General features: G+C 32.0%; 1 protein-coding gene across 7 annotated transcripts in view; it reads right to left on the minus strand.

The window, feature by feature from the left end:
• Window positions 1-24603, minus strand: part of PIP5K59B (Phosphatidylinositol 4-phosphate 5-kinase 59B) — a 712665-nt gene that overhangs the window by 457174 nt on the left and 230888 nt on the right. For all 7 annotated transcript variants that reach the window (XM_089598110.1, XM_089598109.1, XM_089598112.1 and 4 more), the window contains 2 exons: window positions 8691-8823; window positions 8494-8581 (listed from right to left, as the gene is read on the minus strand). In XM_089598110.1, the coding sequence (XP_089454236.1) occupies window positions 8494-8581; window positions 8691-8823 (221 nt within the window). The remainder of the gene's footprint in view (window positions 1-8493; window positions 8582-8690; window positions 8824-24603) is intronic.

Consider the following 24603-nt stretch of genomic DNA (forward strand, 5'->3'; position numbering starts at 1 on the left):
ATAAAATTTCTTGAACCCTTAAACATACGTTTTTTTAGCTACGTTTTATTCACTGTTAAAACTTTAAAAGACCCAGAGGTACTAAGGGAAGAATATTGCCTTTCAAAGTTAATAGTTTCAGCACGCGTGTTATAGAAAAAGTCATTATAAGAGTAATGGAAGCATTGATTATTCAAACAAAAAATGATGAATTTTTACAAACAACTAACAAATTACGTAAAATAATGTACTGCACCAAATACTTGAAAATTCATTTTTCAGGCAGTGTGGTTGTTTAATAATTTTTATCAAAAGATTAAAATTTTCACTTAATGCAGACAGCTGAGCATCGCTGACTTATTTATTTAAAAGCAGAACAAGGCAAAAATGCGTACACACGCGAAATATTTTTCTGTCCGTGTGCAATCCATTGCGCATCCGTGACTTTGAGTCGAACAAGAAGGGTTAAAATTTGCAATAATTATAGTTCTATATTTATATTTTCTGTTGGAAAATGAACTATTGCATTTCTTTCGTGCAGTTTGATGATAAACTAATATTATCATTAAGGCATCGTAATGGGCGACATGGCGGCATAGTGGGGATCAGTACCAGACTGTGCTTAAAGAAATAAACTTGAGAGTTTTAAAGTATGTGCACTGAAAGGATCATTATTATCTGGGCTTCTTGAGATTGTACAAAAAAACTATAACCAATTGATCTGAGATAGCACGACAAGATTGCACAAAATATCACAGATTAATACGCTACTATACGAGTATTTAACCGTTCTCACATTCTATGAATCATTATTATTCAACAATGTTCTCAATAACGTAAATAAAATTAAATTTAATAATACTTGTTTATTAAATGCATTATTGGTCTGTAAAGGCCTACTGACATTAAGTTATATTTTTATTAAAGTATAAAACGTACAACATTTGTATATTCACGACTCTTTTCAAGTTAAAAGTAAGCTACATCGGACGTATTAAGAAAAAAATTATACAACAATAGTATACATATAACAAATGTTCCAAAAATATAAATCACATCTATTAGTACTTTATACACTTGTATATGTGTATTAAACCGCTTACACATTATATGAATCATTTTTAGACGTGAGCAAAGTGTTTGTTATGTTTGTCAGAGCAAAAAGTATGACCATTTTTAAATCATCTTTTTTTGATACAAATCAAATTTTAAACCAAGTACAATGTGTTTAATGATCTGAGTAAGTCAGATTTGTATATGTGTGTATGTATGTATGTATGTATGTGTGTATGTATGTATGTATGTATGAATATATGTTTATGAATAGTGACTTATGCGGATAATCACGGGTATGTAAGGGTTATTGTGAGGACAAAAGTGGAATTATGTGGACGTCCGCATAATTCTACCATGATATTAATATATATGTTAGAAGCCCGTAAAGTCCGCATAAGTCACTATCAATAAACATGTATATGTCATCGAGTTTTTTGACTACTTCAAGTTATTCTTATCAAAACCACCTTAAGTTTTTTAGATAATATTTTAGTACCATACATGTTGCTCTGTCCTGCAATGGAGATGCTTAACACCAACCAAAAATCTATAATCTGAGAGCAATGAAAACGAACTGTTGGGTGAAAATGAAAACAAGGGGATGAATATGTTAAAAAATTTAGATAATCGAATGGAAGTTAAGTTGGAAGAAATATATAAAGATAGGTGTTATATTACAATTGATTCAGAGTGCCATTTTGAACATAAAATGATGGATGATAGTGACAATAATGAGTGTAATATTTTCATTTAACTCAACGTTTAAACTTTTTTTTAACAGTATTCATCAAAAATGAATTGCTATTTAAATTGACATTTACTTTGTTAAAGCCTACCTAATTATTAGTACATTTATAATAAATAATACCTGCCAAGCAGACAAAATGAAAGCAAATTAGGTAAAAATAAGCTTAAATTTGGATCTTTATGGCCCAAGTATTGGCACTGTATTCACCATTATACTTTTCTGCAGTTGGTGGCCAAAGTACACCGCCCGTATAATCGCCTGGTATCACGTCCTAATAGCACGATGAGGTTGCCATCGGAGGCCCGTAAGTTAACTTTATGACAAAGTACACGGCCGATTGTTACGGAATACAGTACCTTTCTGATAAGGATTTCTTCAAGTACAGGCTGGTCATTCCAAATACGCCACCACGTCGGCCACCACGATGCGTTAATGCAACAATGCAACAAACTGCGCCGATAAAACGGCAGAGTACATTTTCCCACAAAACATATACATATAGAGCTATAATTATTGCAAATTTCAACCTTTTTTATTGTAAAATGAGACATCAGGAATATTTATCGAAAAAATTCAGCTTCTACAAGTTGTACAACAAACTTTTTTTTTAAATTTAGATAAAAATTGCACCAATCGGATGCAAGTAGGCGTTTCTTTGTAAGGTCTTTTGCGGTGCCCATGTTGAATAAATCGATTCGCCATAAAAAAGTGGTAAAAAGTATAAGTCTTTGAGAATAAAATACGCCTCAGTACGTTTTGCTGTGACATTTTAAAAAAAAGTTCTGCAATTTAAAAAAAAACTCCTTTTAAATAAATAAATGCATTTTGGTAAAAAGTATAAATATTTGCCAAAAAAATCTCTCATCATTCGCTACTAAATCAATATTCAGTGCAACTTACGAGTCTCTCGGGTTTTTATTTTTCAAATAAGGAATTCATTTAAAAAATCGCGTTATTTGCATTTTTTTTTATATACGTACACAGCCAAATGATTGATCGAAATTTTTTTGGGACTTGCTTGGTTGTTATGTTTAAGGTAGTTCAGCACCTTCAGTGTTTCCCAACCAACTTATATGATAATTTAAGTTTTAAAACATAAAGAGCCTGAGACCATAATTGAGAATTAATGCACCACACACATATATCACATCATACATGTGTTGCATTTGTGTGCATGTATATGAGCAGAAGAGAAAATCTGGCAACATTGTATCTCGACTATCTCGAGCCAAATGTTGTTTACATACTGTTAACCTATACACTTTTTTGGTTGCACTTTATTCGTCGAATGTCTTAAATGATTTAGTGTTTGCGCTATTACATAGTGTCATAAAATGTGGAAAAATCAATATCGGAATTCTAAAGGGGATTTGAGTGTTCGAAGGAGGGATGAAAAAAAGAAAACGGCACTTGCAGCGATGTCTGCAGCGAAGAAAAAGAATTTAGACCGTGATATTAATTCCTCAAAGAAGTTTTTGGAAGGGCACCGCATAATAAATTTGAAGGAATTAGTTAAAACATTAAAATGTATTAAGTGCAATGAACATTAAAATCTGGAAAAAATCACTGATGAAACACATTTTGGACTCCACAGTACTTTCACTGTACTGTGTAACAAATGTCATATTCAAAATAAGATTTACACAGGCACATTCCATGATATAAATAGAAAAAAATCATCTGACATAAATACTTTGGTAGTATTTGGCAATTGTTTGAAGATTACTACAGTAAATATTCAATATTAATAATTTATAGAAGTTCATTTTATTAATGACATATTTTTTACAGGGGCGGTACATGCAGGTTTAAGATATACTTGCTTGTCCAAACTTTTGTCCTGTGTTGATATCCCCATGTTGTCTGAGAGAGTGTACAAAAAGTACGAGTCGGAGGTAGGAAAACATATAGAAGAAGCTGCGGAAGAAAGCTGTGGACGAGCTGCTTACGAAGAAAGGCAACTAGTTTAAAAAAAAATGAATGAGTTGTCAAATATTTTGTAAGTTTTTTGTTAATCAAAGCGAAAGATATGATTTCATTTTTTTTAAAGTGATACACGGATTAAATTGAATTTTTTAATGACGACTTTTTTTGGTAAGTCTGTTTTTCATATACAATTGATTTTACGTTTTCTCAAAAGTATATTTAATTTCATTTTTAATTTGGTATTTTACAAAATATTTTTAATTCATTTTTAACAGTTTGAAGTATTCATTTTTTTAGTCGTACAGTAAGAGTGGTTTTTATAAGTAGTATTAATGTTACCATAATGTATTGATTTTTATAATAAACTATATTTTGTAATTCAAATTTTTTTTTATCCTTTAGACCACAAGATATCCTGACAGATGCTTATCCTAACCTAGAAACACTCCACTTAAACATGAATGACCATACCCAGAATCCTAACGAATCCAAACCTTTGTTTTATAAATCTATTGATGAAATAGTCAATATAATTGTGTCGTATGACATGGGGTGGAGTAAAAGAGGTAATGGTAGAGCCTATAACAGCCTTAATGGGTACGGCACTATAATAGGATTTTTAAGTGGAAAAATACTAGATTATGCGACGCGTAACCGTAAATGTACCAAATGTGATTTAGGATGTCCTAAACTCAATCATGATTGCCGCAAAAATTTTTTCTGGCAGTGCAAAAGCTATGGAAGCTCATGTTGGAGAAGAGTTGGTTAATAGAAGTTTGATTCGTAAAGAAAAAAATTTGAAGGTGGAAGTTATAATTGGTGATGATGATAGTAGCACTATAGCTTCTATACGAAAAACCAATCTAGACAAAGTCCACAAGTTATCAGATAAAAATAATTTAAATCAGAATTTTGGCAAAGATTTGTACAATTTGGCAAACAATTATAAAGAATTAAAGAAGAAAAGAGTCCTAAACCACATCAAAAAATGCTTTTATTATGCAGTAAAGCAAAATAAAAGTAAAAGCATTGAGCTTGCTGATACACTACGTAATATTCCTACTCATTTATTTAACCAGCATAAACAATGTGGTGACTGGTGTAAAAGGAAAGACAATCTCAACTATCAAACCATTAATTTAACAGATGTAAATTTACACACCAAATTACAGGATATTTTTAATAAGTATGGAAAAAATTCCAGCAAATTCTGTTTTTCAGCATCCAGCCAGGCCAACGAATCAGTTAATAACATCATTGCTCACAAATTACCAAAAAATATTTGCTACAGTCGAAGTAAATCAGCGGACCTTAGAGTGGCGAGTGCTGTATGCAATAAAAATGATGGAGAATAATCCATATTAAATATTAAAAGAAAAATGCTTCTACCTCCAGGAATATTTACAGCCGAACATGCTTCAAGATCAGATAGAATTAGAAAGTACCGAGCGTTAAAAGCAAAACAAATTAAACAAAAATATGGAAGACTTTAACTCGTCCAAGAAAAGGAGCTCTGTAGAAAGCAGAAGGAAAGATCTGAAGGTGTCACACACAAATCTGATTATTGCATAAATACATTCAGTTCCGATGTACATGTTTCTAGAACTATATCTGAGCATGTAGTTGTTTACTTTGATTTGGAGACGTATGGCTTTGAGATGGATGCCGACATTTTACAAATTGCTGCCAAGTTTCAAAATCATAATTTGAATATTATATAACACCAACGCAAGCAATAAATCCATTAGCAACCAAGAAAACGGGTTTGAGTGTAAAAAACAGCAGTTTATTTCATTATAAAACTGAGTTACTAACTGTAGAGTTATCAGAAGCTTTACTTGCTTTTCAAGAATTTTTACACCTGGCAAAAAAAACCCATCTTACTTGTTGCTCATAATGTGAGATTTGACGCTCCCCGATTAGTTAAAAAAATCGTCAAATATGAGTTACAAAATAATTTTGATATTGTAACTGGCTTTTCAGATACATTGAAATTATTTAAAAAACGTTTACCTGAAATAAAAGGTCCTGGTGCGTTAAAACTTTGCAATTTAGCTCAAGATATTTTAGGGCCTCAAAAAAAAAGATAATTTTCACGATGCTGATTTTGATGTATAAATTTTACAAGAATTAATAATTGAACTAGGGCAAGAAAATAAACTGATGAAGTATAAAAAAAGCTATAAAGATTATTTAAGCGAAAAAATTGAGTCTGACAATATACATTTAAATATTATAAATCTGTTTCCATTAAAAAACGTTACTTCAAAAGAAATGATGAAAAGATTGGAAAAAATGAATCTAAACTTTGAGAAGATTTCAAAAGCTTTTCTTGAAGGAGGTGATTATGCTGTAAAAAATATGTTAAGTGAAGCAACAGAAAAGGGAAAACCGCGTTTTACTAACAATAAGAGAATACTGGACAGTATTATTAATTTAAAAAAAAAATGTTGATCAAAAATAAATTTGCTTGTCTTAAGAATTTCTTCATGACACAAATTTCAAATTTTAATGTGAAAGAAAGTTAATGTTGTTTCGTACCATGAATACATAATTTATTTTAAAGTGTACATATTTTCGAAAAATAAAAAATAATAAGTAGACTGGCGTTTTTTATTTCAAAAATTTTATTTGATCATATAAAATATGATGTAGTAAAAGTAATAATAGCAATTTTATAACAGTTATTAAAAAAAAAACTACTAACTTACTATGTAACGACGGCTCTTACGAAAAATAGTACAACTCAGAAATTCCAACGTTATTTTCAATAGAAAAATATGAGTTGTACTGTTTTTCATGAGAGCCGTCGTTAATGTACCAGACTAATTTAAAAAAAATGGATTATCATTAGTCGTTAAAGTAGATACTACTCTTGTCGAAATCAGTGCACCGCTGCCAGTTATTTGTTTTGCTTCTTCGCTTGCATCGTTTCTGCAGTCATTCAATGTAAAATTATCAATCTTTAAAATACAATTTCTTGTAAACGTCACGCAAACTCGATTATATTTTTATGTATTAAGGTGCTGTGTGTTTTATTGTAAAATATATCTATTTTTTAGCTAAATCTTCAGAGCCATTTTATTGCATTCGATTGGTTAATACATTTTATTAAGAAGTTGCATAGTAATTACATGTTAAATACTGCATTTTTAAAATTCAATATCTCAAAATCGGTAGGCGAGAATAATCTAAAATTTTGTGTACATATTCATGACAATAAATATAATGCCCATACAAATTTTCAAAAGGATCCTAAGAAAACGGGTTTTTGCATGAACTACCTTAATACCTATAACTATTTTTTTTTTTTTTTTACGACTTCATTGCACAATTAAACAATAATGCACAACTTTTCAGCTGTTACGGAGTTGGTGCGATAAATTTACACACAAAAAGGTAAAAAATGGAAAGGTCAAAATGGTTTTTGCATGTTTTTATATAAAAACCCCCAGTGACTAGTCTAGAAAGCTGATGGGTCGATATTACTACGCATTACATCTTTATTTTGTGAAATTGAGGAGAACTTATTATTTTTATCGTAGTTATGAAAAAAGCAGCATTTCTTACACAGCTTGTAAACAGAATTCAGCTTCTTCTGAGGCATCAAAACATGTATGTGTAAAAGTGCAATTTTCCCTTTGAAAGAAAATTTTACTACTCTCGTTTTACGGTGTTCATTTTCTTAAATGAATAGTAACTTATACAATTGTTTTATGTACAGCCTGCTTTTTATCGACATGTTCAAATTAGAAATACTAAAATTTTTAACTCGAAGATAAATATACGCACTTATACCAAATACTTTAAATTCAAAACAGATTATTTTAAAAATTCCCTTGATTTTTAAGATAATAAGATGTGCTAAAACTTTTGAACCAAATATTAATTACGCACACTAAGTTTGAAGTAATCCATCGATTATCATACAAAACAAGAACTACCTTGTATGTTAAGAGGATGACAGAATTCGTATGAAAATATGTATCAATCAAATAAAAATGCGCAGTATGATTGTGTGTACAGTAATTCGCATTTTTGTTCTATAGTAACATTTCGTTTTGTTAACAAACTCAATATTTCTACGAACTATAATAAACATTTTAAATGCAGTATGGATGTCGACAGTAAGTAGAAAAATTTTTATACATTTAAGTTAAACAAAGATCAGTAAGAATTTAACATTAAAGCATTTCTTGTAAAAAAATATATTTGTTGTACGCAGAAAAGAGCCTACATACTCTTGACAAATACTATACCAATTTAACTTTAATAACGTGTAGATTTGTTATGAAATGAGGTTGATATAAAAATTTTCCTACTTTTTTTTTTAATTAATGAATTTCGAACAATTCATCATACGTCAGTAACAATAATTATAATTAACTTCATAAACACATATTTCTAGTTTACAGCTTAAGGAATACTGTTTTTTAAATATTATATTTATAAATTCATGTTACTTAACAAAAAATATTGCAGGTTAAATAAACTGCAAATACTGAATCCCACTAACAATTATCTGTTTTACATTTTTTCTGTTATAACAATAATTATATCTGGACAAGCGAATTTTTTTTCAAACAAGAAGAACCATAATATAAGATTACAAATTGATGTGAACTCTTATACGCAATGTTACAAGACAAAAATTTTAAGGTATGTTTAAATCTTTTGATATTTTTTTTCTTCTTTGATCAATGTAAGCTTTTAAGAGTGAGCTTTGTTAATAACTAGCATGGAGGTCAAATGTGCAACTAATGGCTGATTCGGATGGTACTTACGTGAAGGTATTTTCTTGAAGACTGTTTTAGCCATAAAACTTTGGAAGCGCTCGGCGTAAAAACCAGGCCGATGAACGGACACCGTATCCTAAAAATATAATTTCTTTATTCTACACACTAATAAGCATAATTCCTAATAAGCAACAGTAGTAAAACATTGTTCAAGTTTTCTTTAATCTTTAAATCTTCATACTTACACCATCATGAATCATTGATTTGAACGTATGTTCAAGTTTTTTTTTCAATCTGTAACTTTGAAGGATGTCAATGATACCAATAAACAACAGAAGGCGCTCACCTCTGGCATTCCTAGCTGGTATACCTCCAGGGCTGTAAAAATAACGTTTAGTTAGAAAAATCAACACATCACATAAAAAAAAAATCTATATTTCTAAACAGACTTGTAATCATGTACTTATAAAATATGTTATCATGGGCAAGAACGTTACATAAAACTATCTATTCAACGCTACAGAGATTGACTACAATATGGAGATTTTTCATATTTTCAACTTATTAATTGAAATACAGTCAAATGTATCGTCCCAGGCTTACAAAGACACTTATATTTAGTATTCTTTACAGGTAAGGAAGCCCTCACATTTATTAAAACAGCATATACTTAATATAAAAGTTGAATTTTTTGATAAATTATGGTCTCATGAAACATCCTGTACATAATTAATAGACATATTTTACTACATTTTGTATAAAGAAAATCAATAATTAAGAACATAGAAATTTTTAAATACCATATAAATGCCTTCAGTAGTTGTTTTTCAACTTTGTTTCACAGTCAGGTCAATTACTTAGGGCACTCGACACTTCGGAAAGTAACAAGGACGTAATCAAACACCTTTTAAGTAGTAAGGAAACTAACTTTCCACTCACAGTCATACATACATATGTCATACGGCTTGCGCCAGAGGCATGGTATCCAGGGTCATATTTTTTTGAGACGTCACGTAACCCAGTGTAGAGAGCCAATAACCCAATAATCTAATACGCGGTGCGCAGAAAAAGGTACGAGGTTTTGTAACATAATTTCAGGAAGTGATCCGCGTAATTTAAATATAATTACCAACATTGCTTGGCTAGTAACAATAATTTTTTTTTGCAGCGGAGGGAAAATTAAGGGACGGTAGTGCTGCTGCTGTCTGTAAATAAAAAAGATGTGGCGATTTTTTTTATTGAAGAATCTGGTCATTGATGGACTATATGGAGGGCACTTATAGTGCATACCCATTGATATACCCAAATTCAAAAACAACGATGGAAAAAACCCTTAAAAAAGACAAGATGGTGAGGCACACAGTCACATTTAGGTGAATCTTTAGTATGCACGCCATATTTATATGTGTTGATTCGTGAAACAAGCGAGTGAGCAAGTGAAGGCGATATAGACATACACTCGTACAGCTGCTCTATATCTATGAAAACAGACGGCTTCTGCTCAGTTTATCTCTATAGAAAAGCGACCACTGTCGCTCAGTCAAATACTTATTAGTGGGGTGCAGCTGATGCTCTACCCAAAGAAAAATGGACAAAGGTCCAAGAAAGGAGAAAAAATAAAAAGGCTGAGGAGAAAAAATCCCCTGGGGAAGGAGTTAGGCCTCGAAAATTTACCAAAGAGAGATGTCGGAGGGACAGGCCCGAGGCGATAATAGTTCAGCCAGCCGGAGGCAAAAGTATGCCGAGGTCTTGGCCCTAATAAAGAAGGTCAATGCATAGAGATATAAGAATAGAGCACGCCAGGGCAAAATCTTCTGATACTCGGAGTGAGAGAAAGGCTGCCAGTAAGTCCCTTTATGTCTTTGTCTAGTAGTTATAATCACAGATAGTGAGCAATTGTGCATGCTTTAGTTAGTCAAGGACAAGAGGAACTCACTGACAGTCTTCTCTCTCACTCCGCATATCGCACCCTTTTACAGTAAACCAGACCTCTGGCGTCGTCTATTTTAATATCTCTATGGGTCGATGTATCCAGGCTCGGAGCAGGTGTGAGATCAATCAGAAAGATGGCTAAAACATGTCTTTACGTCTAGAAAAAATCAGAGAATTGCACATAAAAAAGTTTGGTAAAAAAGATGCGCAATTTTAATACAAATAAAATAAGGTGCCATAGGTTTAAATCAGTTAAACCATTTTTTTTGCAAAATAACAAAAAACTGCGATTTTGAGCCACTTTTCCGAAATTCAATAACTTGCGTTCTATACAGTACTAAGAAATAATCTAATGCAAGTTAGAAATCGTAGCTCTCAATATACATACACAATTTTAGCTGGATCGGTTATAAACTTGTCACCAACCGCAGCAAAAACCAAAAAAAGGTTTTTTCGAAAAATGGCTATACAAAGGTGTTAGCCAAGATAGGTACATTTTTCAAATGTCTTTCTCTCCGTCTATATTTCCTCTACAAGTATCTAAAACGCTATTTATTTTAATCAACCAGAAGTATCTAAAAGTTGGATTGTAACAAAAGCATCTTTTTATTTGAAACGCGCTTGCTCAAAACTTCCAGAGCATGCATGAGGAAAGGGAGCGTGACCTGCAGCGGTGACTCACTGAGCCACCAATACCACTGATCAGAGAGCAAAAAGACGTTTTTTGCAATTAATTTAGAGAACAAATGTAGACGAAGAGAGCTATGTTAAAAAATGTACTTATGTTGGCTAAGAACTTGTTTGTAGCTATTTTTGGAGAGAACCTTTTTTCGGTTTTTCTGCCGTTCACGAAAAGTTTACAACAAATCAAGCTAAAATTTTGTGTATATGTTAAGAACTATAATATCTGCCTTGTGGCTCAATTTTAGATCTAAATAATAACTCAAATATTTCAAAAAAATGACTCAAAATGGCAGTTTCTTACGATTTATGAAAAAACGTGTGAACCGACTTGAAAACAATACAGCTCATTTCGTTCGTCTGAAAATTGCCCATATTTTTTTCACTCTTTTTGATGTGCGATTTTAAAGTTTTCTTTTAAACGTAAAAAATATGCTTTGGCCATTTTCATCATTTTTTGGAGCTTTTTCTAACATTTCTACTTGATGAATTCTGTGACCATTTATTACCATGCATTAAAACTACTACCCTTTTTTTCAAGGTAGTCAGAATTTTCGGGATATTAATATGATTTTTAGCTAACTCTACCATACTTATAGTTTGCAGATCAGATTGTCTGCAGAGAAAAAGATCAGCATACAGAGATTTTTACACTCACAATAGCTAAGAGGCTTAGACTACGGTGCTTAGAGCTCGAGAGCTGGGTAACATATGCGTCCAGATCTAGCTTTTACTTACTCGGCCTGCACGGCTGGAAAACTTATTTCTTATGTGCATATTTTCAACTGTGGTCTTATGGTTTGGAAGCCATGTGAAACAAGATGCCCCTGTTACACTGTGTGAATAATTGATTCAGAATAAATCAAAGATGGTTTTACGATATGCCAATGACAATAGAATATACATGTAGCTCAGTCAACGAGACTCTTTTTACCTCGAAAATTGACATTTTCGTTACAACGCACATACAGTCTGCGTTGTGTGGAGGCTAGTTTTTTATTTAAAAATCACTAATAAAAAGTCATATTTCAATTTTTCTCGGGATATCTCCTTTCCTGTGCATTTTTTAACATCTACACTTTGTGAGTTTTTCTATCTCCGTGTGATAAAAACTGAAGATATTTATTTTCTTAGAAAATCTTTGAAGTCGAAGATTGTTTAGAAAAAAAAAAGAGAGAGAGAGATAAACAGTATAGAAGGTCTGAGCTGTTGGTTTATAGCTCGAAAAGTAAAAAAAAACCTTTTTTTTCACTGTGGGTTGTAAAAATCGTAATCAGCGTATTGTTTTACCGGTTTATATAATGAAAATTAGTTAACGCAAAAAATTTCGATCATCTTGCTTCCTTGAGTAAGCTAATGCAGAGTAACACAGCCATGCAGAGCTGTTATACGCACAGTAGATAAGAATGGCTGTAAAATATATGTAAAAAATAAAAGAATGAAGAAGAAATTATTGAACAGAAATTTTAATCTATTTTTAGGCACTGCAAATAGCAACTATAAGAGAAAAAGCAGTGAAAAGTGATACAATAACAAACAACGCTCGATCGAAAAATTTTGGGACCCCCAGCCAGAGGTAGCATCAGCGGCACTACACAGGTATAAAAACAAATAACTCTGTTAATTAAAATGCAAGAAAATATATCGTATGCTGTTTATTTTTTATAGTTTTTAACTAGGGCCTCGTTCTTTAAGCGTATCGTATAAATGTGTGTATATACTATGTAAGCACACCGACATAGGGCTAATGGAGCTCTTTGACTGGTCAGAGGAGGGCTGTGTTGATAACATAATAAATTGAAAAAAGTAACTCCCTCGGAACTTCCACTTGCTCGTTTTTTGATAACTTGAACATTGTTTCAGCACACCATGGGGTGTCTCATGGGGGGATGTGTGAGCCCGGTGTTTGCTGATATAGTTTTAAAACAGGTTAAAGAGAATGTATTATCTTAACTACAAGATGACATTTTTCTATACAAACATTATGTAGATGACATCTTAGCAATAGTTAAAAAAACACAAGTACACAATATTCTAAATAAATTGAACAGTTGCAATAGTTTCATACAATTAACAGTGGAGAACGAAGTTGACGGCTCTTTACCTTTTTTAGACATATTAATCATTAGACATGACAACAAAAGTTGTTCTCTTGTTTGGTACAAAAAACCTAGCAGTACTAATCATGTATAAAATTACCTACACACACACTACCCGGTGTCGGTAAAAAAAAGAATTGTTATAAATATGATTGACAGAATTTTGAAACTCTATGATAGTAAATTCAGAACTAAAAACATTTTGTAGATGCAATGTGTGTTGTCTGAAAACTGGTATCCAGAAGACTTTGTTACAAAAATAATAAGAAATAGATTTAAAAAATACTCTTATAGTAATAAGAATCAACAAACTTTTATTCAGGAACCCAAAAACCTGCTAATAGTTATTGCTTCTAAATGCAATAATTTCTTGAAATCCACAAATTTTAGTGTAATAAACAGGATTAACAACCAATTATCTTCAATTACAAGATTGGGAAAAGATACCTTAAACTCAGGACAAAAAGCACACGTCGTATCCTGAATTAAATGTCAAAAATATAACAAAATCTATATAGGCCAAAGTTAAAAATAATCATAATTTCAACTTCAATATTAACATAAATAACAAAAATATCAAAATAATAGATACCAAACAGAACCAGTTACAAAGAGAAATTATAGAGATGTTAAACATTTTTGAATTAGACCATAACATCGGTAGAAAAAATGATTTAGATAAATTATTTAATATGTACAAATATACCATATCTCAGTTTAAAAAAAAAAAACAACCAAATAATTGTACTTTAAGTCGAAACTAACAAAATGTATTAATCTGTATTAATATGCTTTTTGCAACTATATCCACGCTCACACATTTATACACAGTTCCACGAATAGCTAGATACTTAAACTTGACCGCTAATGTGTACATGTACATAAAGACCGCGTACCTTGTAATCTCATTGCCTGTTTGTCCGTCGGTGTGAGTAGTCTACCTAAAGTTTATAGTTGAAAAAATTCTCTCCTTTATTTATAAGATGCTTTGTGTATAACATAAAACTGTTGGTCTATAGTGCGTAAGGTTTTTGCGTAAAAAAAAGAGAGGTAGTACACGTATTGCATCTTCATCTTTATTTTATATTATATTTTAAGTACAATAAACAAATGTATATGTCAATGTGTTCACAGTCTTAAAAAGGTCTCCATGATAAGACGAAATATTGACAACTATACAAATAAGAAATTTTTTCTCAAGAAAAACCATTCATGTTCCAGACATTCATGTTCAAATTATAAAGACAAATAAGTCGAATCCTTTAAACAGGGTAAAAATATCTAAAACAAGTAAGAATGTTGAGAAAGAAAATACAAATACGATTTCGTTACTTTTAGGTATCATGAGAAAATGTAAGCGTAAAATTTAGGATTGTACACTTGAATATTGAAATTTAATATAATTAGCTAAGTAATCCAGCGAGTAACATATAAGGAATAAAACCCATGGTAGTAACTCTTAATGTTAATAGAAAAAATTAAATTTTGAAACAGATATTAACACACATGCTGCCGTAATTTTCGAAAAAATTCATAATGAAAACCTGACAGTTGTTCAAATCAAAAAAACAAATAAAAATTATAAGGCTTAGGATATTCAGTTATTAGCAGCGATACTAAACTTCATTAATTTACAAGCAGTTTTCAACAGCTCGAAAAAAAGTTATTTAAACGTTTTATCTTACCAGGCTTCGAACTTCCGCTACCGAGGCTAATGACAGTAGTACTAAAAATAAAATGCGTAATCTATATCACTAAGATGTATCTGATGTTTTGAAGCCGATAGCTGAAAATGAGATAGAGACTAGTCAATTTAGGACACTTGGAGCTGATAGATGTCTCAGAGTATGCTGCCCCTATGGTTGTAGTACTGAAAAACAACAGAACAATCCACACTTATGGCGATTCGAAGTTGATGTTGAAACTAAAAATTTTGAGAAAAGTAATCGATAGTTCTTGGTGAGACAAGAAGTCATGTAAATTTCAAGATTTCTAGAGTTACGTGACTTTATGTAACTAATATTTTATTATTTTTTGAGCCAGTTTATTATGGACATGATGCAAGTTTCAGCTCTAGATGGCACTGAGGGTGAAAATAATCGTATTTAAGTATTTTTCTAAATTTTTTAAATACGATTTGCAAGTAATTTACGAGTGCTGACTCTTAACCTCAAATCAAAATTTAAATATTCAAAGTGGTAGATTCAATATGGCAGACCAGATTCAACTAATTTTGCAAAAAAACACTCACTAAAACTTCGAACTTCGCTAAACATTCGTTAAATTTTAGATCTGACGCACTGGTGTAATGAGTGAAGTTACGAAATACCACCCCTGGGTAAGGGATAGAATACACACTGTAAAATTTTTTACAGCAGAATTTTTGTCCGTCAATTAAGCTAAGGCAACCTAACACATAAGCATAGAGTAAACGAGAACTACAATCTCAGCGAAAATATTAGATCCAAGTCCGATGGGTAGCGCTTGGGGCTCTTCAACATACTGATCAAACCTGTTAGACGCCAGGCTAATAGGTCTATTAAACGTCTGGTATTTATTACAAACTTACTAGATTCATTAGACACAAGTCCCATGGGCTTATTAAAAGTACGGTATTTTTAATATACCTGACTATAGGGCATATTAAAAAAATAGGGCATACATTTCTCTTTGCTTTAACTACAAGATTAAAGTTCCTGTTTACTCTATAGTTATATTTAAAATTTAAAGTAATAACTCCAAAATAACTTTTAAATTGTACTGAAAAAAAAAAAAAATATTACTATGTAGATGTAAGAAAAAAATACTTAAATACGGTTTTGTCAACGTTAGCGCCATCTAGCGATAAAACTTGCGTACTGCCAGCGTTAGCCACGATGGTCAAAAGTTTAATGCCGACCGCAACCTTCAGAGCGCTTCTTTATTAGCGCCACCACCAGCCAAGCTGTGACCTATCGCTGTGAACCATATACAGATATATACATATGTGTACATCAGCGATAGTTCACAGCTTGGTCAGCGGTGGCGCTGAAAAGAAGCGCTCTGAAGGTTGCGGTTGGCATTAAACTTTTGACCATCGAGGGCAACGATGCATATCGCTCATTGTTAACCAAAATGATCATAAAAGGCTTGTAAAAAGCTGTAGAAAAATTTGAAAAATTCACCTTCAAAACAAGCTAACCTAACAAAAAACTTATTCAATCTTTCTAACATTTATATGGAGGCTTTAATTTACTCGAAAAATTTTTTAAATATTTTGATACGACGTAACGTGAAAAAAATACTTAATAGAATGCAGTTTTTAAATTATTTTTAAATTTTCGTTCATTAGCCAGAAAAATCACAAGCTTGGCTCTAAATTTAGAATTCGAATTTTTAAACCACTACTAACGATTGTGACGTGACTCTAGGAGGCTTACATAAAGATAAGTTTTAGTCACACCAAGTACTATCAATCACTATTGTTTTTAACCAATTTTTTTTGACTGTATGGCTTGACGTGAAAAATCAAGTCACGAGACAAGTTTGAAAAAGCAGAAGAAACCTCGGTGACCACGCTATTATTTACTTCTGATTCGCATAGTCAAATTTTGGAATAGAAAGAAATAATTATTTTCATCGATATACCTCACATATTTTGGTTCAATGTAGTCTCCTTAATCGTATTCTACAGCATCACCGATAAATATTGGCCAAAAAGTTGTTAAAATGAAAACGAAACATGTGTATCTCAAAATGCCTCAAACAAGATTTTATAAGGCTCAGTTTACACGAAATGGTCTATCCATTAAGTTAGCTGTGAGCCAAACTTTTTTTACGTATGGTTCAGATAGGCGTGTTCTTAAAATTAATCAGTACTGCCGACAGTGTGTGATATTGCTGTTCAGGCAATTGTTAGTTCAAACCACTATAGATCAGTATAGCGGTCGTCTGCTATGTCTCCATATATAGCCAATATACCTAAGCACCGCCTGTCCATATGTATTTTATAATTTTTGTATAATGTCAGATAGGTATAAATTACATCATTTTATAGGTTAGTTAGTGCGTGATATTATTTTTTAAGGATTGATTTCGTGTTTTGTATTGCAGGAATATATGCATGTTAACAGAGTACGAATAAGACTATTCATAGTGACGATAACCAGAGGGAGACATGGAAAAGCTAGAAAACGTTTCAAAATTTACTTCTTTTCAAACTGTGAACATAAGATCCTGCTGTTTGAACAAAAGGACTGAAGGAACTTCATAAATGACATTTCTTAAAAAACCATTTTCTAATTACAACTTTTCAAAAACTTTATATTATGCACGCATTGAGACAAGTGTTTACATGCAGATACTAGATTATATAATAATGTGCGAGCTGGTAGATGATCTTAAGAAAATATATTGGCAGATTGAAAGACTCATAAATTATTACTGGCTCGAAACCACAAGTTAATTGAGCACCTTATAATTCTTGATCAACTTGCCCATTATATTTTGCAATAAAGTTGACAAAGAGTTTTAAAGTGCTTAATCAACTTGTAGTATCTAAGCAAAAATGTATAATGGATTTTGTAAGCTGCCAATATATTTTCTTAAGATTATCCATGATCTAAAAAATCAACGTACAAGTCAGTTTTGGGTATCTTCATATGAATAATTATCCGAATACCTGTATGGCACAAAACTGGATACAGCAACTAATAATTTAGTTTTATTAGTCAAAAGGCACTGTTATACTTAAATTTAAATTAGCATAGCTTTGCAAAAGAGAGTTTCAAAGAAAAAACTATACAGGGCATTTTGATTTTGAGCCCAGAAAACTGTACGACGACGTGATTAAACTCATCAAAAGCTATCGAAAAGCTCCTTACAAAACGGGGATTCGATGTATAATCAACCAGATATTGTTAGATGAAATATTGGTCAATCCCACTAATCACAAAGCACTTAGTCTCAGGAGGTGGGCACTAAGCATTGTAGAGGAGCGACTACGGATAGCTGAACTCTTTTATGGCGAGGGGGGTAATAAGGGTTGGAGAAGGCAAAAAAGTCAAGCATGGAAAGCGTGGTTGATTAGTGGAGACCCTTACTTATTTATTTTTAAAAGTTTTTTTATCAACTTTAAAAAAGAAAAATTTAGTTTTTGAACAATTTTTAAAATCAAAAGAGGATGAAAAAGAAGTAACGCAAGTTGTGCGCATTTGCTTTGTGAAAGTCTTTTAACTTTCAAATCTTTATTTCACAAAACAAAATTTTAATTTTTCAAATGTTAAAAGAAATCGAGGAGAGAATGCGCGTTGTTGGCGTGGACACAGTGCATCTTTTTTACTTTTTTACTTCGACTGTAAAACAATAGCGTTCGAATATTTTTAATTTCCAGTACCATATTAAAAATGAGGGGCAAGTACATCACGAGCGTCGAGTGCAAATCATTAATAAATAATCATTAATAATAAGTGTCAAATTATTAATAAATAATTTGAAGCGTCCTGATATAAATTTTTTGTATTCATTATCTTTTATTTTAATATTTACGTGAATTGGTACGAGCATTGCGTGCGTAAAACATATCGAAGCATCCTGACTGTTTTTCTTCGTTATTAAAATATCAGAAGAATTAATTCAAACTAGAATTTTCAATTTTATTTCTTCGTTGTAACACAATAAAGTTTTTTTATTGACATATAAGGACATCTATGTAGAATTTTGAATAATAAAGCAGTCTTTTACACTTGTATTGGTAATTGAAATAAGAATTTAAGTTGGCAACATCGGTAAGGCGTTAAACTCTAGATTCGGTCATCTAATGACGCACGTGGGCATTTATGTTCTTGCAGGTCAGACTGACTTGTTTACGGAAAATAGCTTTCTTAAGAATCCGATAGTTTAATTAGGAATTTGTTTTTTCGTGCAATGTCGCTCATCTTCGTATTTATCATTTCACGCAAGAAGGTTGCCATGGTCTGTTGTATCCGATTTTAAGTGTCCTTATGGATCGTGCTGAGCGGAAGTACGCAATCAAAAAATATATGTAGATGGCTCTTTTTTCTTATCTTGCCGGTTGAAATCTTAAAGAAGCTGCACGCCAATATCGTGCTTGTTGACCTGACCATCGTCACTCGAACCTGGAGACAAATAGTGTTTGTCCCGTCGTTTTAATGAAACAGACATCGTTTCGCCTTTTTGCGGGGATGCTGGTCACCCACATGAGGTTTTAGTGCCAGAAATGGAGGAGTTGATTGAGGACATGATTTTTTGGCCCAAGCACGTGCTGATGCTGATTTTGTAAATACGATCTTGTGGACCAATGAGTATACATTCACTAGAAAAGGCATGCTCAATCAACATAACTATTATTTCTGGTCCCATGAAAATCCTCACCATACGCTGGCGATGAGTTTCCGGTATCGATGGAGTATCAATGTTTGAGGTGGAATCATTAGAAATATAGTCGTGATTGTTGTTTTTTTAAATGGTGATTAAAAATATTTTGAAGCTAGCTTTTTTATAATTTCGTGCTATTTTAATATTAAAAATTTAAGAAACTAATGAAACCAGATCACTTGGTCATTTTTTGTAGAAATAACAATATATGAATAGCATTAAAATACGTCTTGTTCTTGACTCCTCCATTTTTTTAATTTGTAGATTGGTCCCGTATTTTTGCTTCCTTGGCTTAATGGTGCAGTGTATCTGTATTTTTGCAAGACCAGTTACCTGGGCTGTTAGCGGACGTCCCGCTTGCAACACGACTAAGGCTCATTTACCAGCATGATGGAGATCCAGCCCATTTTACAGCTAATATCACAAGGTATCTTAACGACACTTTTTCGGAGAGGTAGATAGGTCGGTAGGTCTAATAGTATGGCCAGCCTGTTCCCCTGACCTGAACCCACTGGACTATTTTCTGTGGGGCTGCGCCAAGAAACCAGTGTAAAAAACTGAACCTGTTGACACTGAGGACTGCAGACAGAGAATAGTCCGAGCGTTTGATGAGGTGCAAGAAAGAGGGATGGCCCAACGATTTGCCAACAATATTGTTCGAAGAGCTAATTTGGTTATCGAATACAACGAAAGACACATCGAGCAGTTGTTGTTAAGGTAAAACGTAATTCTGAATATAACAAAACAATTAGACCGTCGATACATATGACTTTTGCAACCTAATGCAGCATTTAAAGTGAATAAAGGAAGAGGCAAGAGAAAAGCCATTTAGAATAAGAGATTGATTAGTTTTGTTTTAAATACGCCAGGGTATTAAATAACATACTGCCATTCCAAAGCCTGGAAAAAAATGTAACGGAAAGAAATAAATTCTTCTCAAAAATTTATGAGAGAAAGTGCATTAAACCTTGATATTTCTTTAAAATTAAAAAAAAAAAAAATTTATAGTAAAAATTCGAAAAAAAAGAGCTGCGTTGTATCAACACCTTTAACAGGTTTTAACTCCTGGAATTTTGAATTAATATTTTTCTTCAGGTAGTAAAATTTTCTAAGTTTGTAATTTCTTTTTAATGTTTTGAAAACTATTAAATTGGGATTATAGCTGTGTGTATGAATCAAGGTAAGTCTCTGTCTACACAATAAATCATAAAAATCTCTTCAAAAACTCATCGCTATGATAACATCACGATATACCAACGACCAAAATAACCCAAAGACACAACAAAGTTAGAATAAACACTATACACATGTACAAATAACTTGGAAAATGAAAAATCATCAATATCAAAACTATATTCTTAGTGCTAGTGAAACAAAATAACTGAAAATGTAGATTTCCCGTCCTTGAAAACTTAATATACTAACTGTTTCATTGTAAGAATGACGGTAACAAACTAAATTTCGAGATATTCTAATTAAAAATACTGTCCACCTTCCGAGTTGGCAGAAAACCAAAATAATCAATAAGAGCGCGTAATAGTAAAAGCACTTTTCGTCTTGTTATTTATTATAACTATCATTGAAAAATATACCAAAAAAAGATGCATTAAAAAAATTTAGTATCACAAGCTGCACGCCACTGATACTGCCTAAACTTAAAGTAATATTTTTAGGTACACATAAAAGTAATAAGTTTCAACAATTCTTGTCTTCCGGAAATATTAATTTCAAGTGTTATATCACAAAAATTACTGGAAAATCCATAAAGTTATGAAAAATTCATTAACGCCGGCTGCACGCCACTGTTAAGACCTCGGCATTTATTGATATTACTTGGTACATACAAAAAAATGAGTTTCAACAACTTTTATCTTCTAAAATTTTTAGTTTCTAGTGTTGTATCGCACGAATAACCGAAAAGTACGGACATTTAGAATATATAAAGCTTTACAAGCTGCACTCCACTGATAATGCATAAACACTTAATTATATTATTTGGATTCTGTAAAAGTTACTAGTTTCAGCAATTTTTGTCTTCCGAAATAATTAATTTACAGTATTATAACGCAAAAATGACCAGAAAGTACGAATATTTAGGGTATGTAAATCTTTACGAGCTAAAAGCCACTAATAATGCCCAGACAATAAATGAAATTATTTGGTTTTAATAATAGTTATTAGTTTTAGCAATTTTCGTCTTCTTGGATTATGATTTCAAGTGTTATATCGCAAAATTAACCGAAAAGTACGGAAATTTAGGGTAAACTCAGAATTACGAGCTGCCCACCGCTAATAATGCCTAGACAACTATTATTGTTTCTTAGCAAAAAAAATGAAAACAAGTTATAACAATTTTCGTCTTTTAGAATTAATAATATCAAGTGTTATTGCAAAATTAGAACGATGACTCCAACGTTTGCAATATTGCATGCTAAGAAAATAAAAAAAAAATTTTGTTTCTTTTTGTATAAAGAATGCTTGAAATACTTTAACAAATAATAAGGAAGGCACCTTATAATTTTTAGATCATAAAAATGTACTTTTTTCGACATGTAGAAGTTAAAAGATTGATTCAAAAGTATAGGCGTGAAAAATGCGTTTGAGCTTTGAAAACTATTAAATAAAAATTAAAGTAGTATATATGAACTAAGGTCAGTCTCTAACTACGCAATAAGTCATAAAAACCGTAAAAAAAAACTCTTCACTACAACAACGTCACGATATACCAATGACCCAATAACCCCACAAAGTTAAAATAAGCTGTATACGCATGTACAAACGACTTAAAAGATGAAAAATCATCGATACCAAAACTATTTTCTTAAAGCTAGTAAAATAAAATAAACAAAAATGTAGATTTTCTATCCTTGAAAACTAAATATATTAAAAGTTTTGTTGTGAAACTAATAGAAACAAACAAAAATTTCGAGACAATTACAACAGCTGTACGCTACGGAAAATAGCAGAAAAAAGAATAATCGAAAAGTACGCAAAACAGTAATATTACTTTTTATCTTAAGAAACTTGTTTTTTTATTAAGATTATCATTAGAAAAAAGACCAAAGAATGGCTACATTTAAAACATAACTGATATCACAAACTGCACGCCACTGATAATGTCTTAACTTACAGTGATATTATTAGGTTCATGTAGAATTAATAGGTTTCAACAATTTTCGACTTTCAAAAATATTAATTGCAAGTATCATATCGCAAAAATGATCGAAAAAAACGGAAAATAAAAGAAAGTTTATTATCACAGGCTGCAGCTACTGATAATGCAAAGACATTCAGTTATATTACTTTCAACATATGATAGTGATGATATCCAAGTATTTTCTGTCATGTTGTGGGAGTAGTGAGTAAGACTTAGAGCGAGGTGAGTAAAGAGGGACCAATCAAATAAATATACGCTTGGATTTAACTACTATAAAATACTATGAGTAATAATCATATATTTGTGAAACCTCGAGTACGGTGATACATTGGCAATATTCCGCGACATTACAACAGTCGAACTTAATTATCTACACTGAACTGAACGTGCCTAGTTGCTCTGGCACTCTACTAGCTGCTCACACACACTCTCTCACTCCCACACAAAATTGCTGTGTTCTTATCTGTACCTAGGGCGATCGCTGTTTACAAATATCAATCGTCGCGATACTATCCCCACTCCTCCTGCCCAAACTCATACATCACATTTTCATTTTCAGGAATTATTAATTTCAAGTGTTAAATCGCAAAAATGACCGAAAAATACGGAAATTTAGGAAAAATATATCATCACAGACTTAACCCCACTGATAATGCGTAAACATTATATTACTTGAAACATATGAGTTTAATGAGTTCGAAAATTTTCGTCTCACGAAATTATTAATTTCAAGTAAAATATCACAAGAATGACCGAAAAGTACAGAAATTCAGGAAAAATTTATTATCACAAGTTGCACGCCACTCGTAATGCCTAGACAAAAATTAATTATTCTTAGTACATATAATAGAAATATGTTACAACCGTTTTCGTCTCTAGGAATTATTAATTTCAAGTTTTGTATAGCAAAAGTGACTGATAAATATGGAAAGTTATGGAAAAATTATTATCACAAACTGCACGCCACTGATAATGCTTAGACATTTATTAATATTTCTTAGTACATACAATAGTAATAGGTTACAACAATATTCGTCTTCCGGAATTTTTATTACTAAGTGCTTTATCACAAAAATGACCAATAAATACGGAAAGTTACGGAAAATTTATTATTGCTTGATGTTCTTGGCCATTACTGTAATACTCCGGAAGAACGAGCTAGCTGTCACTACCGGTGATGGTGGCGATGCTAAGCTATATGTAATATGTACTCCACCATAATAGTGGGAAGAGAGGCAAAAGCTGCGCACAAACTGGATCTGTTTTTTCTGTTCTTCCTTATAGGCAGTGCACACGTTTTATTATTTAGGTCCCAAAAAAAAATTTTAATAGTAAAAAAAAAACATCTTTGACGCACAAACATTTTTTCCTTATCTTTCAGAACTTTTCATTATTTTGGCTCTATTTTAAATGACAGTATTTTATTTAGTATTTTTAGTAATGTGAAGAGGTGTTAGTAAAGGGGGTGCGCGAAATAATAAAACGAGTATTACAAGTTAGACAAAAAGTTTATTTAATAAAACTGCCGACCGACGTAGAACACAACAGATACAATTTACTGACTTTACAGACTTACAACCGACTTATCAGACAAAGACAATGAAGCTAGAAACGACGAGAGGTGTGGGAGGCACGGTGGCTTACACTGTACTGACTACAGGGCCCGCAAGTATCACCTTGCCTGTGGCACTGTCTCACACACAATATATACAGCCTATTGAAAAGTCGTACATGCCAACACTTCCTTCCGACTTAAAATAGCTAAGTATATTAGACAAAAATTATAATTTAAAATGGATAAATAGATAAATAAATGTGTGTTCTTGACTCGGCTCCACGGCTCTAGGAATGCACCCAAGTAGTCCATGAGTCGGTCCATGGCTCCTTTATCGCCTATCTGAAACAGAGACAACT

Source organism: Copidosoma floridanum, unplaced genomic scaffold, assembly GCF_036245765.1.
Source record: "Copidosoma floridanum isolate Cflo_tuat_1 unplaced genomic scaffold, Cflo_Japanese_pri ptg000005l, whole genome shotgun sequence".
Lineage (NCBI taxonomy): Eukaryota > Metazoa > Arthropoda > Insecta > Hymenoptera > Encyrtidae > Copidosoma > Copidosoma floridanum.